This window comes from Bombyx mori, chromosome 12 (assembly GCF_030269925.1).
Source record: "Bombyx mori chromosome 12, ASM3026992v2".
Lineage (NCBI taxonomy): Eukaryota > Metazoa > Arthropoda > Insecta > Lepidoptera > Bombycidae > Bombyx > Bombyx mori.
The window spans coordinates 10,916,248-10,940,427 of NC_085118.1; the positions used below are offsets into that span (position 1 = coordinate 10,916,248).

The 24,180-nt window shown below is 37.0% G+C and overlaps 1 protein-coding gene and 1 long non-coding RNA gene across 3 annotated transcripts in view; one reads left to right on the forward strand and one right to left on the reverse strand.

The window, feature by feature from the left end:
- Positions 1-116: 116 nt before the first annotated feature.
- Dhr-1 (diapause hormone receptor-1) overlaps positions 117-24,180 on the reverse strand; it is a 33,748-nt gene continuing 9,684 nt past the window's right edge. Inside the window, 5 exon segments of one of the 2 annotated variants that reach the window (NM_001043448.1) lie at positions 117-401; positions 1,880-2,928; positions 4,832-4,940; positions 5,641-5,861; positions 6,213-7,085. In NM_001043448.1, the coding sequence (NP_001036913.1) occupies positions 2,726-2,928; positions 4,832-4,940; positions 5,641-5,861; positions 6,213-6,990 (1,311 nt within the window). In that variant the 5' untranslated portion in view covers positions 6,991-7,085 and the 3' untranslated portion in view covers positions 117-401; positions 1,880-2,725. 2 annotated transcript variants of the gene reach the window in all.
- LOC134199864 (uncharacterized) lies at positions 10,027-10,831 on the forward strand. The gene is made up of 2 exons (XR_009974515.1): positions 10,027-10,168; positions 10,387-10,831. It is a non-coding gene; the product is annotated as an uncharacterized LOC134199864 (long non-coding RNA).

The window sequence follows — 24,180 nt, forward strand, 5'->3', positions numbered from 1 at the left end:
GGTCCTACCACCAGTAAAAGACTTTTATGAAGGTAAATATTCCTATTAAAGGACGATATAATTTTTACGTATTATATGCGTATTACGCGCGACATCGTTATACACACAGACTTCGATTCTCAATTTAATTTTCTATTCGCATTGAACAAAAATTTGTACTTTATATAAATAAATGGGATGTTTCAGGACAATATTTGTATTGGCGTAAATATAAATTTAAAATTACATTAATTTAAAATTAATTTAAGCATATATGCTTAAATTGAATGGTTGGAAACTTTGCAACCGACATTTGTTTATTGGATATTATTACATTACTGTTTAAAAATTATAATGAGACTTAATTTTTTCTAAATTTTTTGGTACCTAACGCTTTACTTGTGACTATCTAAAATATATATATACCTAGTCAGGTCATAAATTCTGTCACATGTTTAATGTAAAATAATTGAAACAAGTTTATTCGTTATGTTACCATTCATATACCAAAATGAACTTAACAAAACATAGATTCTTATGACACTAAAGCTTATTCAAAATGACCTCCGTGATTTTGAATACAGGCCTCCAATCTGCGCGGCCAGTCGTCTATCGCAGCACGAACGAGGTCCACGTCAATATCGGCGGTTGCCTTAATCAAGGATGTCTTCTTCTTCTCAGTCGTATGCACTCTTGGCAGAGTGGTCGTGGTCATCACTTGGGTTGGTGGTGCGCTTCACCAGACGTCGCCATTCCTCGCGTACCGCGGCCCTTCTTGTGCACTCGTTAACAGGACCGTTTAGAGCTGCCTTTATTTCCTTATACAAGGATGTCTTGAGTGACTCCAAATTGGGATGAGGCTTTGAGCACGCCTTTTCCTCCAAGTGTTGCCATATCTTGTAATCTAACGGATTCAAATCTGGACTGGAGGAGGGCCAGTCTTCGTGCCGGATGAAGTCGATTTCACGCGCCGCCAGCCAGTCTTGTGTGCTCTTCGCTCTATGAGCTGGCGCCAAATCTTCTTGGAATACCCAGTGCCTGTTATTGAACATGGTATGAGAAACAGGTTCCACAAGGTTCGTCAGGACTGTATTTTAATACACAACTGCATTCGTTTTTACACCTTTCTCACAAAAATGTACCTCTGTTAAACCCCAATAAGAAACTCCCAACCATACCATGAGCGAGGATGGAAAATGACCTCGTTGGACAAGCAAAATACGGTTGCTCGCTTCTTCACTACTGTGTGGGTACACCTTATCATTTTGTTTGTTGTAGCTCTCTTCTACGGTAAAAATTTTTTCATCCGAAAAAAGAATTTTCCGATATTTTTTTCCCGCGTACCGCTTCAACAAAGCGCGGCATCTCTTCAGTCTCAGGTCCATTAGACGAGCATTCAAACGATGTCCTGTTTTTCTTCGATATGCCCGAAGCCCTAAGTCTTCATTTAACACCCTTTTCACCGTGGTTCTGCTTAACCCCATCTGAAGGTCCAACAGTTTCTGCTTACGTTTGGGATTTCTTTGAATTCGCGCCTTCACAGCTTTTATCACTGCTGGAATCCTAACAGACCGAGGGCGACCACTTCTTGACCTGTCATCTACACTAGAGTCTTCATTGTATCGTTTGATGGTACGATAAACGAATCTTTTGGTTATATTCAAAATTTTCAGTATGTTAAAAATTTGAATTGGCGCGTAACCGCAACGATGCAACGCAATAACTGCAACACGGTCTTCTTTAAGCGTCCACTCCATATTTAAAAATGTGTAAAATTCTAAAAGTATACATTTTTATTTTCATGAACAATTCGAAATTCGAATTCAATAAACTTTTTTGTGGCCAGCATTCTAAAAGAAAAGTTTTTACTGTGTGACAATACTTATGACCTGACTAGTTATATATATTTGTTGACTTGCGCGTCAAAAATCGTAATATGACCTTCCTTGAAGTTTTAACATACCCTGAACAAAGCTTCAATTTAAACACAAAAAATGCGAGGAAACTCAAGTTACAAATAGTTTTTTACTGTAATATATACTTTACAATACACACAACACATACATACATACAATTGACATTATTTAATTCAGAACAAACAATGAGTTAATCATTTTTCTACGCCACAATTGTAAATTAACATAAATTCATTTTTAAATTGAAAGTTAGTCTGCACATTTTAGTAATTATCTCATGATATACAAAAACAATAAGATAAAAATGGATGATGATACATACAATTTTATTAAATCGTTGAAGGTAGCGCCTATGCAATCTATTACCACAATCACTTCTTCAATGAATTAAAATTGAACCATATTTGTCTCACAATACCTGTCTAACGTAATAGTCATACGAATCGGACATTTTTTGTTATACCCTGTAATATAAAATCGATGTTTGGTTCAAATACAGTAACCCAATGTACTAATAGCAAGCCTACATATAGTACTTACACATACACTATAGTACTTACGCCACAAAGAGGTTCTTATGTCAAAGCTAGGACGATCCACTTTTCCTCCACTAATCGTTTTTATTCATTCAAAAATCAATAAGTTCAATTTATTTATCGTACACTTATTTAATTACTTACTAAAACGGAATGTATTTGAATTTATCATACTAACTAATTGTAAAATACGTAAAACATACTCATTAAAGGATATTCTGTTTGCTATTTGTGGTTATTATTAAAATTGATTGCCCTCTGAGTAGCTTTCGTGAAAAAAATTTCTGATGTCGGTTAACAGTTCGTGTTGAAGTATGTTTCATTGATGAGGTTTCTATCTAAGAGGCGATCTCCGTTGGTTCGGCTGTCTGGTTTGGCGACGGTCGTGCTTGACAGGGTTCCATTACCGCACACGTGAGCGCCATTGAGGATTTTATCTCTACTGTTGGTTCTTCTTGTCTTGGATTGAAGGTTAGTCTCGTTTCTGATCGAGTTGCCTGAAAAAATCTCAGTAGTAAGTATTGATTGATTCAAAAGAAATTTTAGAATTTATTTTGGTGAAAATTCTGATTTCAGAATCATGAAGTCAGAATCAGAATCATGAAGTCAGAATCGCTCTAAAGCAATGTTTCATTCCAAAAATTGCTTTAGAGCGTAGACAATAATATTTAGGTAAATATCACATAGAAATTTCAAAATGAACGCATCGATATGTATAATAAATTAGAACCAATTACTATTCAAACGTAAAATTGGAAAAGTAAAATGCCTCTGAAGCGGAAGAGCGTAAGCAACATATTTTGTATAGTGAAATATTTTTTGCCACGTTTTACTTAAGTACTCAAAGTATGAAGTGGGGAAAGTATCATACACTCGTCTGATTTTGATGACAAAAAACATTGACAAACAATTTTACACAATCGAATTAGTTAGATAATGTATGATTATCTTTATTAATTTAATCATATTCTCTATAAACATTGAAGTCGTTACATTGATTGTTAATAATTGCATTGCACGTCATGGTAGTCCGACACGACAGATACTCGGAGAAAAATATTCAACAAAACTATTGGTAAGACTAGTGTACGTAACGTTATTATTATTATAAGTTATTTATTAGGTCTTTACTTACGAAATTGCCGTTTAGTAAACAGGAAGTTGAACGAATTTTTGTACAATTTTATTTTTCTTCTATTAAACCAAATATGGATTCATGATAGTGATGCCTGTCTGTGAGCGCAGTGGTAATTTTTCAATACACACTTTAAATAAGTCAGGTAACAAGCTCTTCAAATGCATTTTGTATTGTGGATCATGCAAGCCTTCCAACTCTACCTCTTGTGGCTTAGAGACCACAAGTTGTGCCGTATGAGGTGTACCGTTGTCATGTAAGCGCAGCTGGGTCGAGCGATTAACCAAAACTAGCCGAAGATTTACCATTATTGTGTACAACTCCTCACAGTACACATCCGCAATAATGCATTGGCATTTGGTAAGAAGCTGCGGCATTAGACGGCCAAACAGTGACCATGACTTTTTAGGGGTAAGTTTTAGTTTGAGGCATTGCCTAGGTGCTGAACTAAGGTCTAACCAACATGATGACTGCTGACGATTATCAAAAAGAATCTATTTTTCATACAGGTGACAATGCGGTTCAAAATCTCTTCGATTCTGTGTTTTTTAAGGAAGGCAAGGCATATCTTAACTCATTCATCGCACCGGCGATCGGCGGTTCGTGCAGCATCCACTTATATTTTTTTTTACCTTGCCAATTCGATGTAAATTGATTAATATTGTTTTAATGCTAACGTCCAAAGCTGCTGCTAACTCAGCAGTAGATTGATTATGGTCTATGGGTTTAGTTTTCAGGCGACCACGGCGTTCATTTTTTAGATCAAAATTTTCATGTCGGAAGCGTTAAAACCAATAACGACCCGTGTGTTTGTTTGTAGTTTTTACTCGGTACATAATGTTGAGCCGTTTGTGCGGCATTCACCAATCAATAAACAAATGATTGAATTTGAAAATAGAATTCCATTTTTTTTTTAATAAAATTGAATTGAATTTTAATTTGTTGCCAGTATTGTAGATGGCCAGTATTGTAAAACAGCAACTTCATGAGTAAAAACTTGTTTTTATTAGAGTACTAGCTGTACTCGTCCGCTTCGCTGGGCATTTAAAATTAACCCTATTATTTCTCATAAAGATTCTTATCATTAACGCCCTCGCAACTGGTGTAGGGAGTCCAACACTCATATAAACATTAGCCTATCCATTAAGTACATGTATTTTCTACATGGATACAAAGTTTCAAGTCAATCGGATGCATGGTTCAGTAGCTATAACGGAACATCCGTAAAAACCACTGTAGATTTATATATTAGTATATAGATATACCTGAATTGGAAGTGCCGCTGGACGTCGGATGCCGCACGAATGCCATGGCCGTGTACGAAGAGCGCTTGACGGCGGTATCATTGCGCGTCCCGCAGCAGCACAGGGTCATCTGAAAACAATCGTCTGCTAATTTTACTAACTTATACTTAGTTGATTAAGTGTTTAGTTTAAAATGGGGCATGTTTTGCGATATCCAGATCTGCAATCTACCTATTCGGCATTGAATTGTGACATACCGTGTAACTTTCAGATGAGGGACTAAATTTCAATTTCGAATCAAATGCCTTGAGAATGAAACAGTGCCAGTTAAATCTGGTGAAATGGTCTCAAAATTTTATTTAATAAACAACAATATAAACATAAGCACTTTACAAAACATTCTTTGGCTTAAAAACAATAAAACTGGGTTAGTGCGCGTAGAGAAGTGCAAGTGAGAAGTGAAGTAAAAATTAAAAATAATGACTACTAATTAAAAGCGGGTACAGACTACTAGGGATTTTTCAAATTTAATGCATATAGGGTTAGAAGTCTATGAACAAAAATACTGTGGCAAACAAAGACGAAGTGATGATGAAATTACACATTTACGGTTAGCCATACCGGCTATGGAATTCCATAAATTTATGAGCAAATGTTTTCTATTAATATCAGATTTTTTTTTTTTTCAAGTTTGTCAGTGTTACAAACAGTAGTATTGTATTCAAACACAACATTATTTTGATATTTACTAAAATGCTGGCCAATGTTACTGTTATAATCATAATACTTCTACGTAATGCTGAATTATTTAACCATTAAAAATGTACTACCTTGAAAGCATCTCTGAATTTGTTCGACATGATGTGGTACAAGATAGGATTGATGCACGTCGACATGTAGTAGAAGATTCCGGAGATGTAAGTCAAGAACAAGTATACTGAGAACAGGATCGGGGATTTTGCGAGGTGATTTTCGTTGGTGCCGTAGATAGCGACAAGACGTTGCGCGTGGAAAGGAGCCCAACAGATGAAAAAAGCGACGACCACTGCCACTGCGCAATAGACATAATGAAATTATATTTACATATGACAATTCGTTTTTTGAAAAGGAAAAGATATCCTAGGTAAGAGGTAGGAAAGGCTATCCTAACTGTCATATGAAATCTCACTGATATTACTACCTCAAATCTCAAAATGGAAGGGCGGTATGTACTTTCTAAAACAAAAACTTCATGTTGATGGACGGTAAAAAAAAAAACCAAGTTTTCATTTATTTAAACTGCATATTGTAAACTGCTTTTTAATATTATATCACTATCTTACCTAAATGTATTGTTTGTAAGCTATTTCTTTGGGCCATCATAATAAAACCATATTTTATATAAACGTAGATAGCAACTTACCCAACATTTTGATGACTCTCCGCGTTGATTGACTTGGCTTCCGACACATCTTGTGACTATACCTAATACTTGATTCAAAATCATTCTGATTTTGTTCTTTCACATTACTTTTTTCTCTGAGTTTTAGTCCAATAAATGAATAAAGCACCGTGATTAAAACCATTGGCGCTAAGAAAAAGAGAAATGTCGAGATTTCGAAAGAGTGTTCAATTATAACACGGGTTTGTAGACACATGATCACACCTTGGTATTGGCGTATTCCAAATTGAAGAGCCTGCGGTAATGCTAGCGCAAGGGCTGCGACCCACAATAAAACTACATGTTTCACTGCCCGGGAAAGTTTTGACATCTTATGTGAAACAAATGGATGGCATATAGCTAGGTATCTCTCGATCGTGAATAATGTTATCGTTAAGACGCTAGCGTTAGTCGAAGTTTCAGCAGCCAGGCCTCTGATGACGCAGAATGTGTGCCCAAAGACATATGGCCACTTGGACCATATAGAATACATTTCTTGTGGCATTCCACTCACTAATAATAAGAGATCCGAAATCGCCAAACTGAACAAGTAATAATTGGTGGCAGTATGCAAATTTTTATTGCGTACAATTACGATACACGTGAATATGTTACCCAATAACCCTGATACAAATATAAATGTATAGATAATTGTAATAGGCAGTACTATATACAGTGTATCTCTTTGAGGGCCAAAAACACGAGTAGAGTCTACAGGTCTCGAAGCATTTGCGGTGTCGTTTATTGTTTCTGAGTTCATTTTCTCTTGTTAAGACTCTTTTCATATAGTTTGCTGCAGATCCCTTATTTAATTCCAGAATTTTCATTCGGCGTCATGGATTTTGAACACGTGAACTGAAAAGATAAAATTAAATACATTATTTCATAATTTATGCTTTTGTTGAAGTTGACAATAATAGTTTATTATTTCTTCTTCAAAACTCAACAAACAAAATTAGTTTTTATAGTATCACTTTTATATAATAATCTATCAGTTTTACTAACACGATATATGACAATAATAATATTTGCAACATTTTAGTTATGGTTAACAAAAAGCTAATTATATTGGCAGGCGCATGCCTGTGTGTGTGGAAGTGAGTTTCAAGTATTGAGATGAAAAGCTTTGTTCAATTCAAGATATTATCTGATTATCATAGGTTTCATACTGCTTAGTTGCATCAGAACTTTGAACAGCCACGCTAGCTGTTAGTTTTACTAAGCTGAATAAGACTTAACTAATGCGTTTATTTAGAGAAATTAAACCGGGGAATTTGTTTGTGCACATGAGTATTGTTATGTGCGCGTTCAATTTTTTGTATTAACATACAAAATTCCACGAAGGCTACGAACGGATACGATCCAATTACAGCTTAGATTCGGATAAAATACATTAAAATTTATTCAAATGTAACCTGTAAACAAAAATTTATCGCTTTGTTTGTTTCGGTGTCTAATAGGGAGAAAAGCAATACAATTGTAATAATTTACCAATCTCCAAGACAAACAATCCATAATGAACCTTATTGGAAGTAAATTGCTTTTCTCTCGCTTATTTAAGGTGGGTGGCGCATTTACGTTGTGGATGTCTATGGGCTCCAGTAACCACTTAACATCAGGTGGGCTGTGAGCTCGTCCACACATCTAAGCAATAAAAAAAAAAAAAAAATTTGGACTCAGTTGTGTGGAAATCTACAATTATTCAACCATAGATGTGACGAGTCTGAGAACAAGCTTGTGTTATGGCTTATAAGTAGGTAGGGCCCATCGTGAGCTAGTTGAATAGGAATCGCTATCAGTTTATTTATGCCTCTTGGATGAGCTGTCATACAATATAATTGAGACTTAAATGTATTTCTCAAGATGGCCGCATTCACGTTGTAATGAACAAAACAAAAACAGGAGGGCAGTGAGTACTGCCGAATAATTAAACGGGAAGCCAGCAGTGAATTAATATTGGTAGCCTTTCATAAGACTATGAATTACTATAATAATTTACTCTGATTTTACTTTAAAGCATCTGTAGCCTTAGAAGGAACCTATAACGTTTTAACTTGTAGGGTAGAAGCCACTAGAGGGTTTTTAATAAATTTTTATGGAGTAATGCAAGCAAGCACATCTATTTTCCGTTAGTTTGGTTTGCCTTATTGAGGAATAACGATTTTTAACTAAATAATCGATCCGATTTACAATATTATTTATTGCAAGGCAAGTCAGTGCCGTGCATATTATTTTAATTACGCTTACGTTTGTCTTAATTTTCTTCGCCTTTGGGATTTTTATTTATTGCATTATCATTTTCAGCCATTTTGCATTTCGTATTGTAAGTTGATTCCTGACTGTTGTGTAGTATTAAACTTGAGTAAACCAATAGATGACTGCAGCGTTATATTATGTCCAAGATAAAAAATATACTTTGTTGGCGCTATTCAAAGTTCTCTTTACATAACTCTGTTACTATTGCAATGTGACACTCTTGAATTTTTACATTTGCAGGCATAATTTGATGTTTATAGCTATTTTTTATTGCGGTTGTTGATTAATTAAACTTCTAATTATATTACTAACAATTACCCGATCGATTGTCATTTTTTTGTTCGATTATTTGTATAGTTTTTCATCCACAGTAAAGTTTTGCCTAAAATTGTATTTCATCGTTTTCTTCATTCCGGTATTTATTATTTCATTTGTATTGGGTAAAATGTGGGATGTCGGGTCTCTGACAGGCAGGAAATGTTTTTGCTGTGCCTCTTGTATTGCTGATGCGTACTAATTTATTTATTTTTAAATAATACTAATTAGACTATATAATACTGATTATATCATCTATACTAGTATTATAAAGCTGAAAAGTTTTTCGTTCGGTTGAACACGCTAATCTGGTGAACTACCATTGGCCGACTTGAAAAATTATTTCAGTGTTAGATAGCGTATTTATTGAGAAATTGTGGGCCTACAGTATACGCTATATTATTATAACAACACGCTAAGACTAATAAGAGTGGAGCACTAATAAAGAATGTTTCAAATCAGTTTTTTTCCCTTTTGAGAGCTTCCGGCGCGTGCGCTGTGGAAACGGTTAAAGTTTCGCTAAAGGTTCTAAAAAGTTCTGAAAAAAGGCTAATTGTCTTTATTTAAAGGTTGGCTCACTATAACCTTTTTTTTCTAATTTTAAAATCAATCTCAATCTCAAATCACAATCTCAATCTAAAAACCAAATTTGTTTTAAAATAAAGCATTATTTGTGAAGGTGTTTTTATAAAGATGATATTAATTCTTATCCAAATAAATACGTTATTCATTACAAGTATTTAAAAGAAATTTGTCCTTTACATCGTTTATGTTTGACGATTCTGACGTACATATTCTTCTATAGATTGAGGAAAAACTAATAATTTATTTTATACTCTCATTCCACTCCGGCTCCAAGTACAAGCTGGACAACACACTGTTTTCAGTTCAGGCCAAGTTTACAGACTATATCTCGATTTGGTACTAATTCCGTGAGCTTTTTAAGTTTCCCTCCAAAATAACATAAATTGAAATGAATAATGTTTTCGTAACAAACAGGCTGTAGTAGTCAAAGAGTACAGATCTGCGGATTTGTATGGTACCTGATCTAAACGTTTACAACTTTTTATAGATGCCGACAAAGAGTTCTTGGAAAAGAAGTAATTATATCTTGATATATATATTTATTTTCGCAGCTTAGCAAATTTATACTGTGGATCAGGAACGTTGTTCTATACAAGTGCTTACATTGAAATATGTAGCTTATTCAAACGTGTTAGCGACCTCGTTACCTGTCACTTGAGTAATCCTATCTCGGTCACCATCTTTCCATAATATTACAATTTTACTTTTAATTACTCTTAAGGTTATTAATGAATTTGTGAAGAAAAATCAAATTGATTTACAAATGAACATTTACAAAAAAGGTATGATGGTGATGATGGTGTGGCCTAGTCCGTGGTTCAGCTCGGTCTCTGTCGATAGCTGCTGTTGCGGCTGAGATCTCAAATGAGTGATCGCACATTGTGACTGTACTGCAGCAACCGTGGAGCACAGGATGAACTCAAATGCTTTTTAATGTAAACAAAAAAGACTTATGTGATATTCATATAACAAGTTCCTTTTTTTTCTTTTTTTTCCACAGAAATCGCCGGATCTTCATCCGTGCGGCGGGTGGGGTCTGTGGGAGTTGAACCTCACTCACCACCAGGTGGGCTATGTGCTCGTTCGTCTGCTTAGAAGGGCAATAAAAAAAAGAAGACGATATAGATGAGCGGAAGCGTACGTCAATTCAGGGCGCACGTTTTTAGAGTTGACTGAAAGCCAACAACCACAGTAGATATGTGTGTTCACAAGTGAAATTTTCACTATTATTAAGTACGTAATTGAGAAGATTCCAAAATGAATTTTACTAAACTACGTACAAAAGGTCATGGGTCATTGTTCATTGTGTTTCGGTTTGCAGTTAATGTATTATTTCCTGAATAAAATTATTTGCTTATTCTACGTCGTGCATCCAAACTGTTTTATTTCTGACGTAATTTAAATTGAGTGAATGAATTTCATTTATTTAAGAATATACTTTGCATTTATACTAATTGTTTTATTACCATTATTACATGTTAGTATTTTAAAAACAGAACGCTGGCTTATAAAGGGATTTAAGTTACTAAAGAATGTTATTATTTAAATATCTATTAAAACTAGAGGTCCCGCAGTAGTCGAAATTCGACTATAATTAATTGGAATTGTAAGTTTGTACACTATTATGATTGTATATTATACTTCTATAATCAAAAATTTCGCCAAGAATACACTATAAAAAATATTAACAAAGACAAACAATATAATAATATAATCTATTCTCAATTTGACAACAGACGTCAAGAACAAAAGTTTGACAATAAATAGTATGCATGCGTGTGTGCGTCAAATATATGGTATGTAGTGTGTGTAATATTTTTTTTATTGATTTCATGTATCTTTTATGCATTATTTAAAAAAAATATTAGCATTGTGCACTTGTTCTCTATATTTTCTATGAGTGTGGAAAATTTCATACTCCTCCGTCCGCGCAATTTTCGTAAAAAGGGTATACAAAGTATTTGCTTCACGTATTAATATATCTATTAAAATATGTTATTGTGTTTTAATTATGCAAATTGTATTGTCACATGAATAGAGTACTAACGAATGTTTCTGTTAGTGCATAATATGCGGAATTGTGAATTATGTGTAATTAAATAATATATAAAAAAATTGTTGCATCATAAGTGTGCCATTGTAGCGATTGCTTTGTATTATGTATACAATAATGTGTTTTTCTATAAATAAATAAAAAAAGAAAAAAAACTCCAATATTGTTTTATAAAGAACAAAGACTTCGTATCTTAAGGTGGCAGCATTCACATTGATTTTTATCGGCCTCGGTAGTCACTTATTACCAGATAGATCCTATGCTCAGAGGCATATGTAGCGAGCTAAAAGAATTAAAAACTTTAGACACAAAATTTGCATTATATTTGTTTATAAGCTATCAGTGAATTCTGCGATGATTTATTGGTAATCGAACAAGAAATACCAACACAGGTAGAGCTCATAATCGACTAGAAAAAAAGGGTGCGTGTACTTATGTACGCGCGTAAGAAGTTATGCTTTATTTTTATTAAATTTATTTCTTTTTTATTTGGTTAAATTTTAATCAATTTGAAAAAGAAACGATTAAAGAACGTCCTCAAACACGGATATTGGACATCCCTTTTCTTGACATCGTATAAATTCGGTAATTCTCGGTACGGTTCGGAAAGTTCACCTGCGGCTATATTCAGACTCGCCAAGTTACGTCGGTCGTATTGTAATGAGCGATTTAGTGGGTAGCTTCATTCTGTTAATTTTGTGTCACGGTGCGCGCGCATCGTAAAATTTCACTCTCATCAATTTTTCATAACGCGCCTAAAGAAGTATAACTTCAAAAAGAATGTTTTCTCGTTTGGTGTTGAAGTATTTCAAGTGTCCTAATATTTATGTTGTTTGCGAAAAAGGAAACACTTGAAACGCACGTTTAATTATGACATGTTTTTATTGTTAATTCGTGCGTGTTAATTCAGTCTGTTTCATGCTTAAAGAAAACTTTATCGTCGGAATGAAAATCTGTTGTTTTAATAATATAGGCAAAAAATAATTATAAAATAATCTACTGTGAGCTGCCACTCTTGTATTAAAAACCATTACTATTGTATATTGTTCATACTTAGTTAAAATACAATGAGACTGTAATTATTTTTGCATTCGTAGAAGTCATAATAATATTAATTTATATCATTTGAAATTTTAATAAGTAGTGAATTGATTTAGTATTTCCTCTTGGCTAGTTGAGCGACTCCGAAAGTTATTTCATCATCGGACAATCATCATACATTATGACCTTGAATAATATAGCATTCATTGAAACTTAAAAATAATTAATCACAAATATTTGTTTATAAAACGAGCAGTGTTACTGGATCGAATAAAAACTAGAAGAATTAGCAGAGGATATGGAAAGGGCAGATTCTTATTATTTTTTTGCGATCACTAACATAAATAATCTCTAAGTAAATAAAATGGTAAGCGCACTATCAACTGAGTAACAATAAAATGGCGTGCTGAAAATAGGTCTCGTGGTTCATTGAACCCAGAATAAAAAAAACGCTAAGAACAGCGTGTGCTGTGGGAAGTCAACTACTATTGGCTAATATCGATAATGTCGTAATAATTATAAAGATACTCGTGATATTGAGTAATTATAAAGGTACTTGAATTTTTGGGCTTATTAAAGAAAATGTAATAAATCACAATAGTGGGTTGCACGCGATTCTTGCAACTTGTATTCAACAAATGAACACGATTGACTTCCACGGTGAAGGAATGACATTGTGTAATAAAAATCAAACCCGCAAAATTATAATTTGCGTAATTACTGGTGGTAGGATCTCTTGTGAGTCCGCGCGGGTAGGTACCACCACCCTGCCTATTTCTGCCGTGAAGCAGTAATGCGTTTCGGATGAGGTAGATGTTTATGGGCTCCAGTAACCACTTAACACCAGGTGGGCTGCGAGCTCGTTCACTCTCTAAGTAATAAAAAAAAAAACAAAAAAAAACATAGGGCGTGATTACTACTTCTCTTTTTTATTAACATATATGGTATTCACGTAGATAGCTTGCGACGTACCTGGTGTGAAGTGGTCAGCATAGCCCCTGAACAAAAACAAGTAGTCAATTAGGAGCAAGAGCCGTTGGGGAAGGAAAACTTATGAGTTAAAGAAATGTAGTAGTAGCTAGTCTACTGAGTTTCTCGCCGGCCCACTGAGAGTAGGTCGCGATTCCGATCCGGTGGTAGATTTCCCGAAGTACTGCTTTTGCTCGGGCTAGTGATAGCAAACTCTCTTAGGTTGAACCCGTAAGCTCACCTACCCGTTCGGGAGTAACTGGAATAGCCCCTTAGGCTACCAACGAATGGGTAGGGAGAAGCAGATACTAGGGGAGACCCGGGTCGTGTACTCTATCTATCTAAAGCATTTTGATAATTAAACCTTAAGGTTCTCTATGGTAAAACATCATCGAGTATGATGCACTCTCTGCTAAGAAACAGCAAATTATCCTCGAAGCTTTTCGGTAAGCACCGTAAATGGATTAAAAACAAAGTTTTAATAATACTAATATAAGAGTATATAACAAAATAAAAATTGATGGGTATATTTCTTTGTCCCTGAAGATCAGGATTTGATGTAATAAGGTTATTGTATTGTCGTATGGGCCTTTTATATGTGTGCATATTTTTAAGTTAATCGGATCTCTTGAAGTTAGCTAATAAAAGCATAAAAAAGCGAACTTTTAGGTGGTCCTAAAAAGCGCCAAAACTATTCAAAACTCATGAAATTATACTTATTTACAAAAATATTCTTAGTTGTAATTTTTTTTACATTTTATTTTCTATTTACATGGCTAATACACTCACTTCCTTAGTCAAGTTGTTAAAATTTGTCATCATCAAATAAAATACAGATGTGCCTTAGAGCTTCACTCGCGTTAATATTGAATTGCGGTTGTACCCTAAAATTTAACGATTAGAACGTAGAAAAAATTTGACTAACGGGGAAGCATTTTGAGTATGCATGAGTACGTAATATTACTAGGATAGACCACATCTAGAAACAATTAATGAGACTGAAAAAGTGTCTCAAAACGGACGACGGTATTAGCTCTGATAGGTACTTAATAATAACTAGATGGGTTGTGTGCTCGCGAGCCCATCTATTCTATCAGCCCACAGACGTCCACTGCTAGACATAGTGTTCCTTCAAGCCTCGACGCAAAGATCGGTCCTGCGCTGCTTGAATCCAGCCGATCCCCGCGAATATCAATAGGTCGTCGGTCTATCTTATGGGAAGCCTACCTACGCTACGTCTCCCGGTACGCGGTCGCCTCTCAAGAGCTTTTCGGCCCTAACTGCCATCCGTTCTACGAGCAATGCGCCCTACCCACTGCCACTTCAAGGTCGCAATCCTTTGAGCTATCGGTTACTATGGCTTTCCTGCGAATTTCCTCATTTCTGATTTGATATCGCAGGAAAATAGAGCTCATCTAGAGCAATAAATATTAAATTAAAACCAGCTCTAAAATATATCAATTCTTATTTTGCTTCCTATTCTTGACATCACGTAGATTTGAAAAGAGGCATCGACCGAATAATTTTAACGCAAGTCACTCTTTTCATAAGTTTGTTAGTTTCCAGTATTAAGCATTCAGCGTTCAAATGTATAAAGTATAAATTGTTAATAATCAGGTCTCATTCGTTGTTCGTCGACAAAAAATGGTTTACGAAATACTTGAAATTACATCGTGATTCAGAGAACCTTGTCTTTAGCGTCGTACATTTTATGGATACTAAAATATAATGGCTTTTAGAACAGCAGGCCGCGTAGGACATTTTTTTGTGGGGTGAACTTAGCCTTAGACGGCCTATTTGAATCGTAAAAGATTACGAGTACTAGTGTGAATCTATTCTGAGCGATCACACATTTATTTAATAATTTAGTGACATGGCATTGATGATTTTTTTACAAATAAAAAAATTAGCTAATAAAAATATAACCAAATTCGGTCCGATTACCGATGGGTCAAAATGGCTGATGTCCATAAGCATCAATGATCGCTCACCATGAGGTGGACGTCTGCCTTCATGTCTGCCGTGGGTATTGTAGGGGCTCACAATACCCCTAATTACCATTCGACAACAACAGGCTATCTCGAAGAGATCTATGATCTATGTCTAAGTAAATACCACTGAACAATCTGACTGAATCCGTTGTAACTATACCTGAGACACCTGAGACCTTAGAATTTATGTCTCAAGGTGGGTGGCGCATTTACGTTGTACATGTCTATGGGCTTCAGTAACCACTTAACACCAGGTGGGCTGTGAGCTCGTCCACCCATCTAAGAAAAAAAAACATTCCCTATGCTTTAAATAAATTACATAATATCTCTTGCACTTTTACACACTTAGTTAAGTCACTAAAATCTGATGAATCTGTAAGGACGTGTCTAGGGCGTCGAAGGTAACTTGCACCTGCGTGGGCAGGATTCGGGGAGTACTCAGCGCCGGCAACGATAAGATGACGCATAGCCTTGTCGAAGTACCGTTTCGACGCTGACTTCAGGTGTTTCCGGATCGATTCGAGTTCCAAGTTGTCGTGTAACATTCGTCAACAACGTGAACATTCTTTATGAACCACGGAGCTCCAACGGATAACCTGCAAAATTGTATCAGGACGGGCTTTATGCAAGTTTAGTAAAGTGTTACTTTATTCCGAAGGGACATTTTACTCCGCTTACAAATCATAGGATAAAGTCAGCCGATAATAAGCCGGGTGCGGTCGCGGACAGTTTTTTATGTGCGGGCGGAATGTCATCGACGCATCTAGGGTGACTCCCAGGTACTCGAACTTCCTGGCCCAGGATACTGATTAGCCGAAGAGGGTGATCGGTGGTTTGAGGTTTCTACGCCTAATACGGGAGGAAATATAGGTTGAGTTGATAGAGCACCGCTGTGCTTTTCGCTGGGTAAATATCTTGTTTCTACACGAATAATAAACGGTCATGTTGTCGACGTATAAGGCTAAATGGGTCGCAGTAAAAAAGGAGCGCAGAGAGGATGGAGCCTTGTGATGCTTCAACCGTGAGCAGGAAGGAGTGGGTTTCCTCGACTCGATATCGAAAAGAGCGTTTCGATAAGGTATGTCCCATATGATGCGCACGAGACTGTCCGGCACGTCAATGTTGAAAAGTTTGAAAATCAAACCGTAGTGACAGACTTTGTCGAACGCCTTTGGGACGTCGAAGAAAAGGGCTCTCGTGTGTAACGGCTTAGGTCAGCTAAGCCCTACGAGAATGTGCTCCGTGAGGCAGTGCACCTGTTGTACGCATGAGTGATTTGCGCGGAATCCGAATTTTTCATCGATGAGGATGCCCTTGGATGAGACGAAGTCTCTGAGGCGTTTGTAGAGCAGACGCTCATACAGCTTGCCTAGAGACATGAGGCTAATCGGGCGGTAGCTCGTCGAAGGATATTTTAGTTTATGCCGATAACGTCCGCTTCTTTTCACATCAGGGGAAAGATACACTTTGTTATAGCGGCATTGAAATACATGCCAAAATCAGGATGAGTTGGGCGGATAGATTTTGATAACGTGGTTTGACATTTCTATCGTAATAGTATACATCCCAAAAAAAATATTGTAGTTGTTTAATATAAAAAGGGGGGCCTAGCGAAATACCCAGTACTTTGGCTAGATTTGCTAGTCATTTGAACGTGAATGTTTTCAGATTTTCAAAAAATTGATTTTAGATCGAATTTTACTCGATATTCTGAAGAAGAACAAAAAAATTAAATTAAAAACTGGTGCAAAACATAATAAAAACATAAATAAATTATGCAACGCGTGTAGATTACGATAATTATTTACAACATATTATTATATTTTAAGTACTTCATGTATTCGCTGTTTTTATTATTCGGAATGACAGTAATTATGTTGTTCATGGATGTGCGCAATAAACTAATCCATACGAATATTATAAAAGCGAAAGTGCGTTGTTTATTACAATTTCATTTATAAAGAACAAGCCCGTTTGTTTTGTTTCCTACTTTGCGAGCAAAGCAGCGTGTAATAGCTAATGCAAAATAAGGAATTTAATTTGTCAACAAGAAATACTGTAGGTGTGTTTTGTTTCCAGTAGGTTAAGTCAGTAGTCAACCTAAAGTACCTACTAGAAACTGATCCACGGGAGAGAGCATTAGTGTTAATTGATGTAAAGTTTTTACTGCAACCAAGTTGAGATATGAGCTATAAGTGTCAATGTACCATTGAAATGTCAAGCTCTTATCCGAGAAATTAGACTCATAAATAATTAATTATTGAGATTCATAGTATAAGTAATATTTACAGTCTAGCCACACAAGTCGTTAGTGTAAATTAAAAGTTTTTAGATGTTGTCTATCGTTACAATAAAATAAATATTTAGGTAATATTGTCGAAACGCTAAAACATTTCCGTTCATGTACTTGTTTTACAAAACTTTGTCGCGTTTATTGTACTATTAACTTAGTTTGACCAAAATAATGTTTGGTTGTGAAATCAAGAATAAAGTATTTGTGAGAGCTAGTAAAAATGTTGTCTTTGGTGATAGTGATATTGTCTCTCTCTACTGTAACGATGGCAAATGTTTTTTTTGTAAACTCAAAACTTTTAAATGTGTAACGCCAGTTTTTGAAGCTTCGAAGCTTCGTTTTGATCGTTTGGAACGTTTTTTTTTTTTTTTTTTTTTTTTTTTTTTTTTTTTTTTTTTTTTTTTTTTTTTTTTTTTTTTTTTTTTTTTTTTTTTATGATTGAAAGTTTACTGGTGGCCCGAAGGCCTTTCCAGTTTCACCAGGACAGGTGGGCGAGCAAAGGCTCAGCCAAGAGGGGTGGGATTTGCTAACAACTGCCCGAGCGCCTCCGAAGGAGACCTAACAACTCAAGAGCAATTGTTTCGCGAATGAATCTACTACCGGATCGGAATCGCGACCCGCTGAGAAGATCCGGCGAGAAACTCAGCGGGCTGATGCATGGGTTAGGTTGCACGTCGACCTCTTTGTCGAGTTCGACGAGTACGGTTACCGGGGTCCCTAAGCCTGCCCCTAGTATTAGAGCTGAAGGCATCTAATGCAAAGGTTATTGGATCTGATGGATCCGTAAGGACGTGTCTAGGGCGTCGACGGTGACTGGCTCCTGCATGATCAGGATTCGGGGAGTAGTCAGCGGCGGCAACGATAAGGCGATTATCATGACGCATAGCCTTATCGAAGTATCGTTCCGACGCTGACTTCATGTATTTCCGAATTGATTCGAGGCCCAGGTCGTCGTGTAGGTCAACGTTCCTCACGAACCACGGAGCCCCGACAGCTAACCTGCAAAAGCGGGATTGTAGGGATTGGAGGGTGTCTATGTGTGTGCGGGCCGCGTGAGCGAACACCACACTCGCGTAAGTCATGACGGGCCTTATGCAAGTTTTGTAAAGTGTCACCTTGTTCCGAAGGGACATTTTACTCCGCTTACAGATCATGGGGTAGAGTCTACCGAGAATAAACGCGGCACGGTCACGGACTGATTTTATATGCGGGCGGAATGTCATCGATGCATCCAGGGTAACGCCCAGGTACTTGACCTATGGGTATGGGTTGTCTAAAGAGAGTAATCGGGGGTGTGAGATTCCTCCTCCTAATCCGGGAGGAAATCCGTGTGGAGCTTCCCCTCTGAAATAGCACCGCAGTACTTTTCGCTGGGTTGATGTCTATGCGCCATTTTCGGAACCACTGTCCTAGGGCTAGGGCTGCGCTCTGAAGCTTCTTCGCGATTAGGGACTTATTTCTACTAGAATAGTAAACAGTCGTGTCGTCGGCGAATAAAGCTAAATGGGTCGGCGGCGACCGGGGAATATCGTTGACGAATAAGCTAAATAGGAGGGGTGAGAGGACAGAGCCTTGCGGGACTCCAGCTGTGAGAGGTCGTGGGGAGGAGCGGGTTCCCTCGACTCGATATCGAAAAGAGCGGTTCGACAAGAAGTCCCGTATGATGAGCACGAGACTATCCGGCACGCCCATGTTGAATAGTTTGAAAATCAAACCGTTGTGCCAGACTTTGTCGAACGCTTTTGCGACGTCGAAGAAGAGGGCTCCCGTGTATAACGGTTTTGGTCGATTAAGCCCCACAAGAATGTGCTCCGTGAGGCGGTGCACCTGTTGAACGCATGAGTGATTTGTACGGAATCCAAATTGTTCATCGATGAGAATGCCCTTGGATGAGACGAAATCTCTGAGGCGCTTGTAGAGCAGACGCTCATACAGCTTGCCTAGAGACATGAGGAGGCTAATCGGGCGGTAATGTTTGGAACCTCTGGGTCTGCGGAGGGACTTCGGTTCCCTCTGTATTTTGTACCGTATGTTCCATGGGGAGTGCTCTGAGGAATTGTTCGAGATGATACCGGCATCTCGTTTTTACCATCGCACCGCCCGCCACTGCGGTCATCCACAGCGCGTTTCCAGATGTATTTTTTGCCACGTACCATCCGGCTATGGAATGAGCTCCCCTCCACGGTGTTGCCTGAGCGCTATGACATGTCCTTTTTCAAACAAGGCTTGTGGAGAATATTAAACGATAGGCAGCGGCTTGGCTCTGCCCATGGCATTGCTGAAGTCCATGGGCGACGGTAACCACTCACCATCAGGTGGGCCGTATGCTCGTCTGCCTACAAGGGCAATAAAAAAAAAAGCTTCTCTAGCACCCTTATGATTTGTAGCTCGAAGAAACGGAAACGACACTCGAAAAGAGATAAAGATAGGATTTAGCGTTCGAGAGAATGAGATAGAATGTTTTTGAAGGTAGGGATACTAACGCGTCTACACTGGGCACTTGTTAAACATCTCAAATGCATTTCTGACGTGGGTGACGGTTTATGACTATGGGCCTCGGGAATCGCTTGCTACCAAGAGATTTGTGTGCTTTATATATATATGGTATAGTATACTCTATGGACGATTAAACGATCGCAAGACCCACCTGGTGCTCAGGTGCTCAGTGGTTACGAGGGTGCACGAACCATACCCTCTGCGGTTATGGCACCGAAGACCACCAGCTCGACGTCTATTGGTTCGGTGGTAGGGAGACATGCGCTCCGAGTGAAAACCTGACTCGGATGGGGATTTTTGAACGACAGTGGGTTTTAGTCGATTCGAGTCCACTCTTCAAATCGGAACGCATTGCTGCTTCGTCACAGATATGTGAAGGGTGGTGTTGGTACGGACTCGCTAGCCCAATAATATTTCAATAAAAGCCAACGAAAACAGTATCAACAGTACGAAATAGATAAATAAAGTTAGTGAATTAAGGACGCTGTCACAGTTAATTCGTGTGATAAATATTGGGTACCAAATTTTTTAGACTTGTCTGCCTCATAAGAAATGTTAAGAATAATTTTGATGAGTTCAGAGAGTGAGTACAAAGCGTTTTACAGTACCTGACGTTTTTCTAAACTTTCCAACAAAACTCCTTGATTTCTAAAATTATGGACTTACGTGTTTAATTTTTGAGTAAAATCTATTGTTTTACGATTCATGAACCCGAGTCAAGTATTCTATTCAAATTGTAATCTTTAGACGTTCAGGTGAAGGTCAAAGGTTACTTGAGGTTGTTGTGGTATTTAGAGACATTTTTGTATTTTACTATGTGAGTTTTGATTTCTGAAATAGTCTACAATAATGTATTTTTACGAGAATATTCCGTATACTTACCGTATTCTTTTATACCATTGTCGTCGCTTTAACTCACCAGAACCGACAGAATTTTTTGGCAGCGGCTTGGCTCTGCCCTGGCATTGCTGACATCCATGAGCGACGGTGACCACTTACCATCAGGTGGGCCGTATGCTCGTCTGCCTACAAAGGTAATAAAAAAAAAACTAGTCGATTGTAGGCTACTGAGGGATCAAATGTTTTTATACAAAATAATAAATGATGAGATTGATTCTAGCTATCTTCTTTCCAAAATTTCATTTAAATGTAGACGTATTTCCGCGCGTCCTAAACAGACCTTCCACATGTCCACGGCTCGAACGAAATATGCCTCTAACGAAATTTGTCCGTAGATCTTGTAGGTTGTATGTTGCTAAGTTCTCTGATGCTGATATTTTTTGCTTGTCACTTGTGGCATATAGAAGGGCTATTTTAGAGTACTTATAAGGTGATTTAGTCCGATGATTATTATATTTTTAAAGTGTAAATTGATGGTCAAAATAATATGTGCGTATTGTGTTGCTTTTGTTTTTTTTTTTGTAATTTAAATTTCTAAATTTATCTTCTCTGTTCACTTTCTACTTAAATGTGATTTTGATTGTGGAAACATATTTGGTTATTGTTTTAGCTATGTTTTAAAATATTATATGTTTGTATGGTACTGTTTGTTTCCCAAATAAATAAATACTTTCGTGTGACTTTAAAATTTAAGAATAATTAGGACTCGGATAAAAATTAATCAGTAACCACACATAGTTTTTAAAAAAACTAGAATAACCTAGCTACGTCACTCTCACTACATATTGTATGAAATACACACATGCATTTGTTGAATGTGTTCACACTATTCTCGGGCGATCGAGAAGTTAAAAAACTCGCACTAAGCACACGAATAAACGATACTGCCTATTTATTTCTGCTGTGAAGCAGTAATGCGTTTCGGTTTATAGGGTGGGTTAGTAGTAGTAGTTAGTAGTGGGTAGAGACTTAGAACTCATCTCTTAAGATGGATGGCGGCATATATTTATTTATTTATACTTTATGCACAAAACAAAACTTGTACACAGGCGGACTTAATGCCATGGGCATTCTCTTCCAGTCGACCATAGGGTGGTGCAGAGATAATGCATGGTAGGTGTATTTACATACTTTGTTGAAGTCTATGGGCTCCGGTAACCACTTAACATCATGAGCTCATCCGTCCAACTAAGCTATAAAAAAAGCGCAAGAACGCAGCGCAATGATCAATCAAACTGCCACTAACATTATTTTTATTATTGAAAAAAAATTCTTTGTAAAAATAACAGTCGATATCATTATCTGTGATCAAAGAAATCGATTTTTTTCATTTAATGTTCATCCTTTAAATAATTGTTCTTTTTTTTTGTCACACATCACACACTTTCTATATCTATGACATTTAATTCCTTATCTAAATGGGTTTGAATCGTCAAACTCTATAAACGCTAGTCAATAATAAAAATGTAACTTGAAATTGTATTTGTATTATTACTGGTGGTAGGCCCTCTTGTGAGTCCGCGCGGGTAGGTACCACCCGCCCTGCCTATTTCTGCCGTGAAGCAGTAATGCGTTTCGGTTTCAAGCGTGGGGCAGCCGTTGTAACTATATTGAGATCTTAGAACTTATATTATCTCAAGGTGGGTGGCGCATTTACGTTGTAGATATCCATTGGCTCCAATAACCACTTAACACCATGTGGGCTGTGAGCTCGTCCACCCATCTAAGCCATAAAAAAAATATGTTTTTTCTTCGGTATACGACGTTGTCATTCTTAAAACTAAGTTTACGGCTTAGTCTCGTTTTTTTATTGTGATTATATTATTTCAGACATATGTATGTACTTTACTTTATATAATACTTTATGGTTTTCGTGGTCACGGATAACTAAGGTGTTGTTATTCGTCAACATTTGAATATTGTGTTTGAATAATGTCATTTTGTATGATTGTCGAGTCAGAAGCATGGCTGAACAGAATCCGAGGGACTTTTGTTAACTGCTAAGTTTTCTTTTTAATTAAAAAAAAAATTTCATAAAAATATGAAATTTAATATTAATTTCATATCGATCACGATTTCAAATTTGGGGAACTTGATCATTTATAACGATTTTCTTTAATGAAGCGTGCGGTGATATGGATCACCATCTAATCTTATGTCATCATCATGAGATCAATCTAGCCCATATCATTTCAGTAATTTTATGTTGAGCAAAGGCCTAGAACCTGTAATCTTCAAACTCCAGCATGAGGCTAGCGCCGTAAGTTACATGAAGTTACATAAGCATGTTATAATACTTTACGACCTGACTTCAGTAAGTGGGTCAAAATCGGTTTTATCACTAGCAAATACAGTTACATAATCAAATTCAGAATATTTACAAAATAACACAACTAACTGAATGATTTATGTGTTTTTACGTCACTGGATACGCATTTTCAATGATTTTGAAAAAGTACATAATATTATTACGTCGAAGCTACCTATGTCAAAATTAGCTTTGTTTGGAGGATAAAACAGAGGAGGAACAGTTCTTCTCTACATAAAACTGTTCTGAAACTGTTTTGCAATTACAGAATTATATTGGTGGTAGGGCGTTTTGTAAATAAGGTAAGCAGTTTCGTCTAACCGGTGTGGGGGAGCTCGATGGGGTTTAGTCAGTGGTTAGTTCTGCGGGGTGGGTACCTCGCGCTTCTTTCTCAAGGCGTATTCTCCTGGGACGAATTAGAGGAGGAGGAGGAAGACCGGGATCTTTCTCTTCTTCTCTGGGGGCGACGGAGTCCGATATAGCCCGGCCTGTCACTCCCTCGATCGGGTTTCCGTAAAGGGATTCCTAGCGTTAAAAAAAGAGCGTTTTGTAAGCCCGCACGGATAGGTCCCACCATCCTGCCGATTTCTGTCGCGAAGTAGTATGCATTTTGGACTGAAGGGTGGGACAGCCGTTATACAATTGAGACTTCAACCTTATATCTCAAGGTGGGTAACCGCATTCGCGTTGTAAAATCTATGGCCTTCAGTAAGTATGCAAGAAAATTTCAGATACAAATAAAA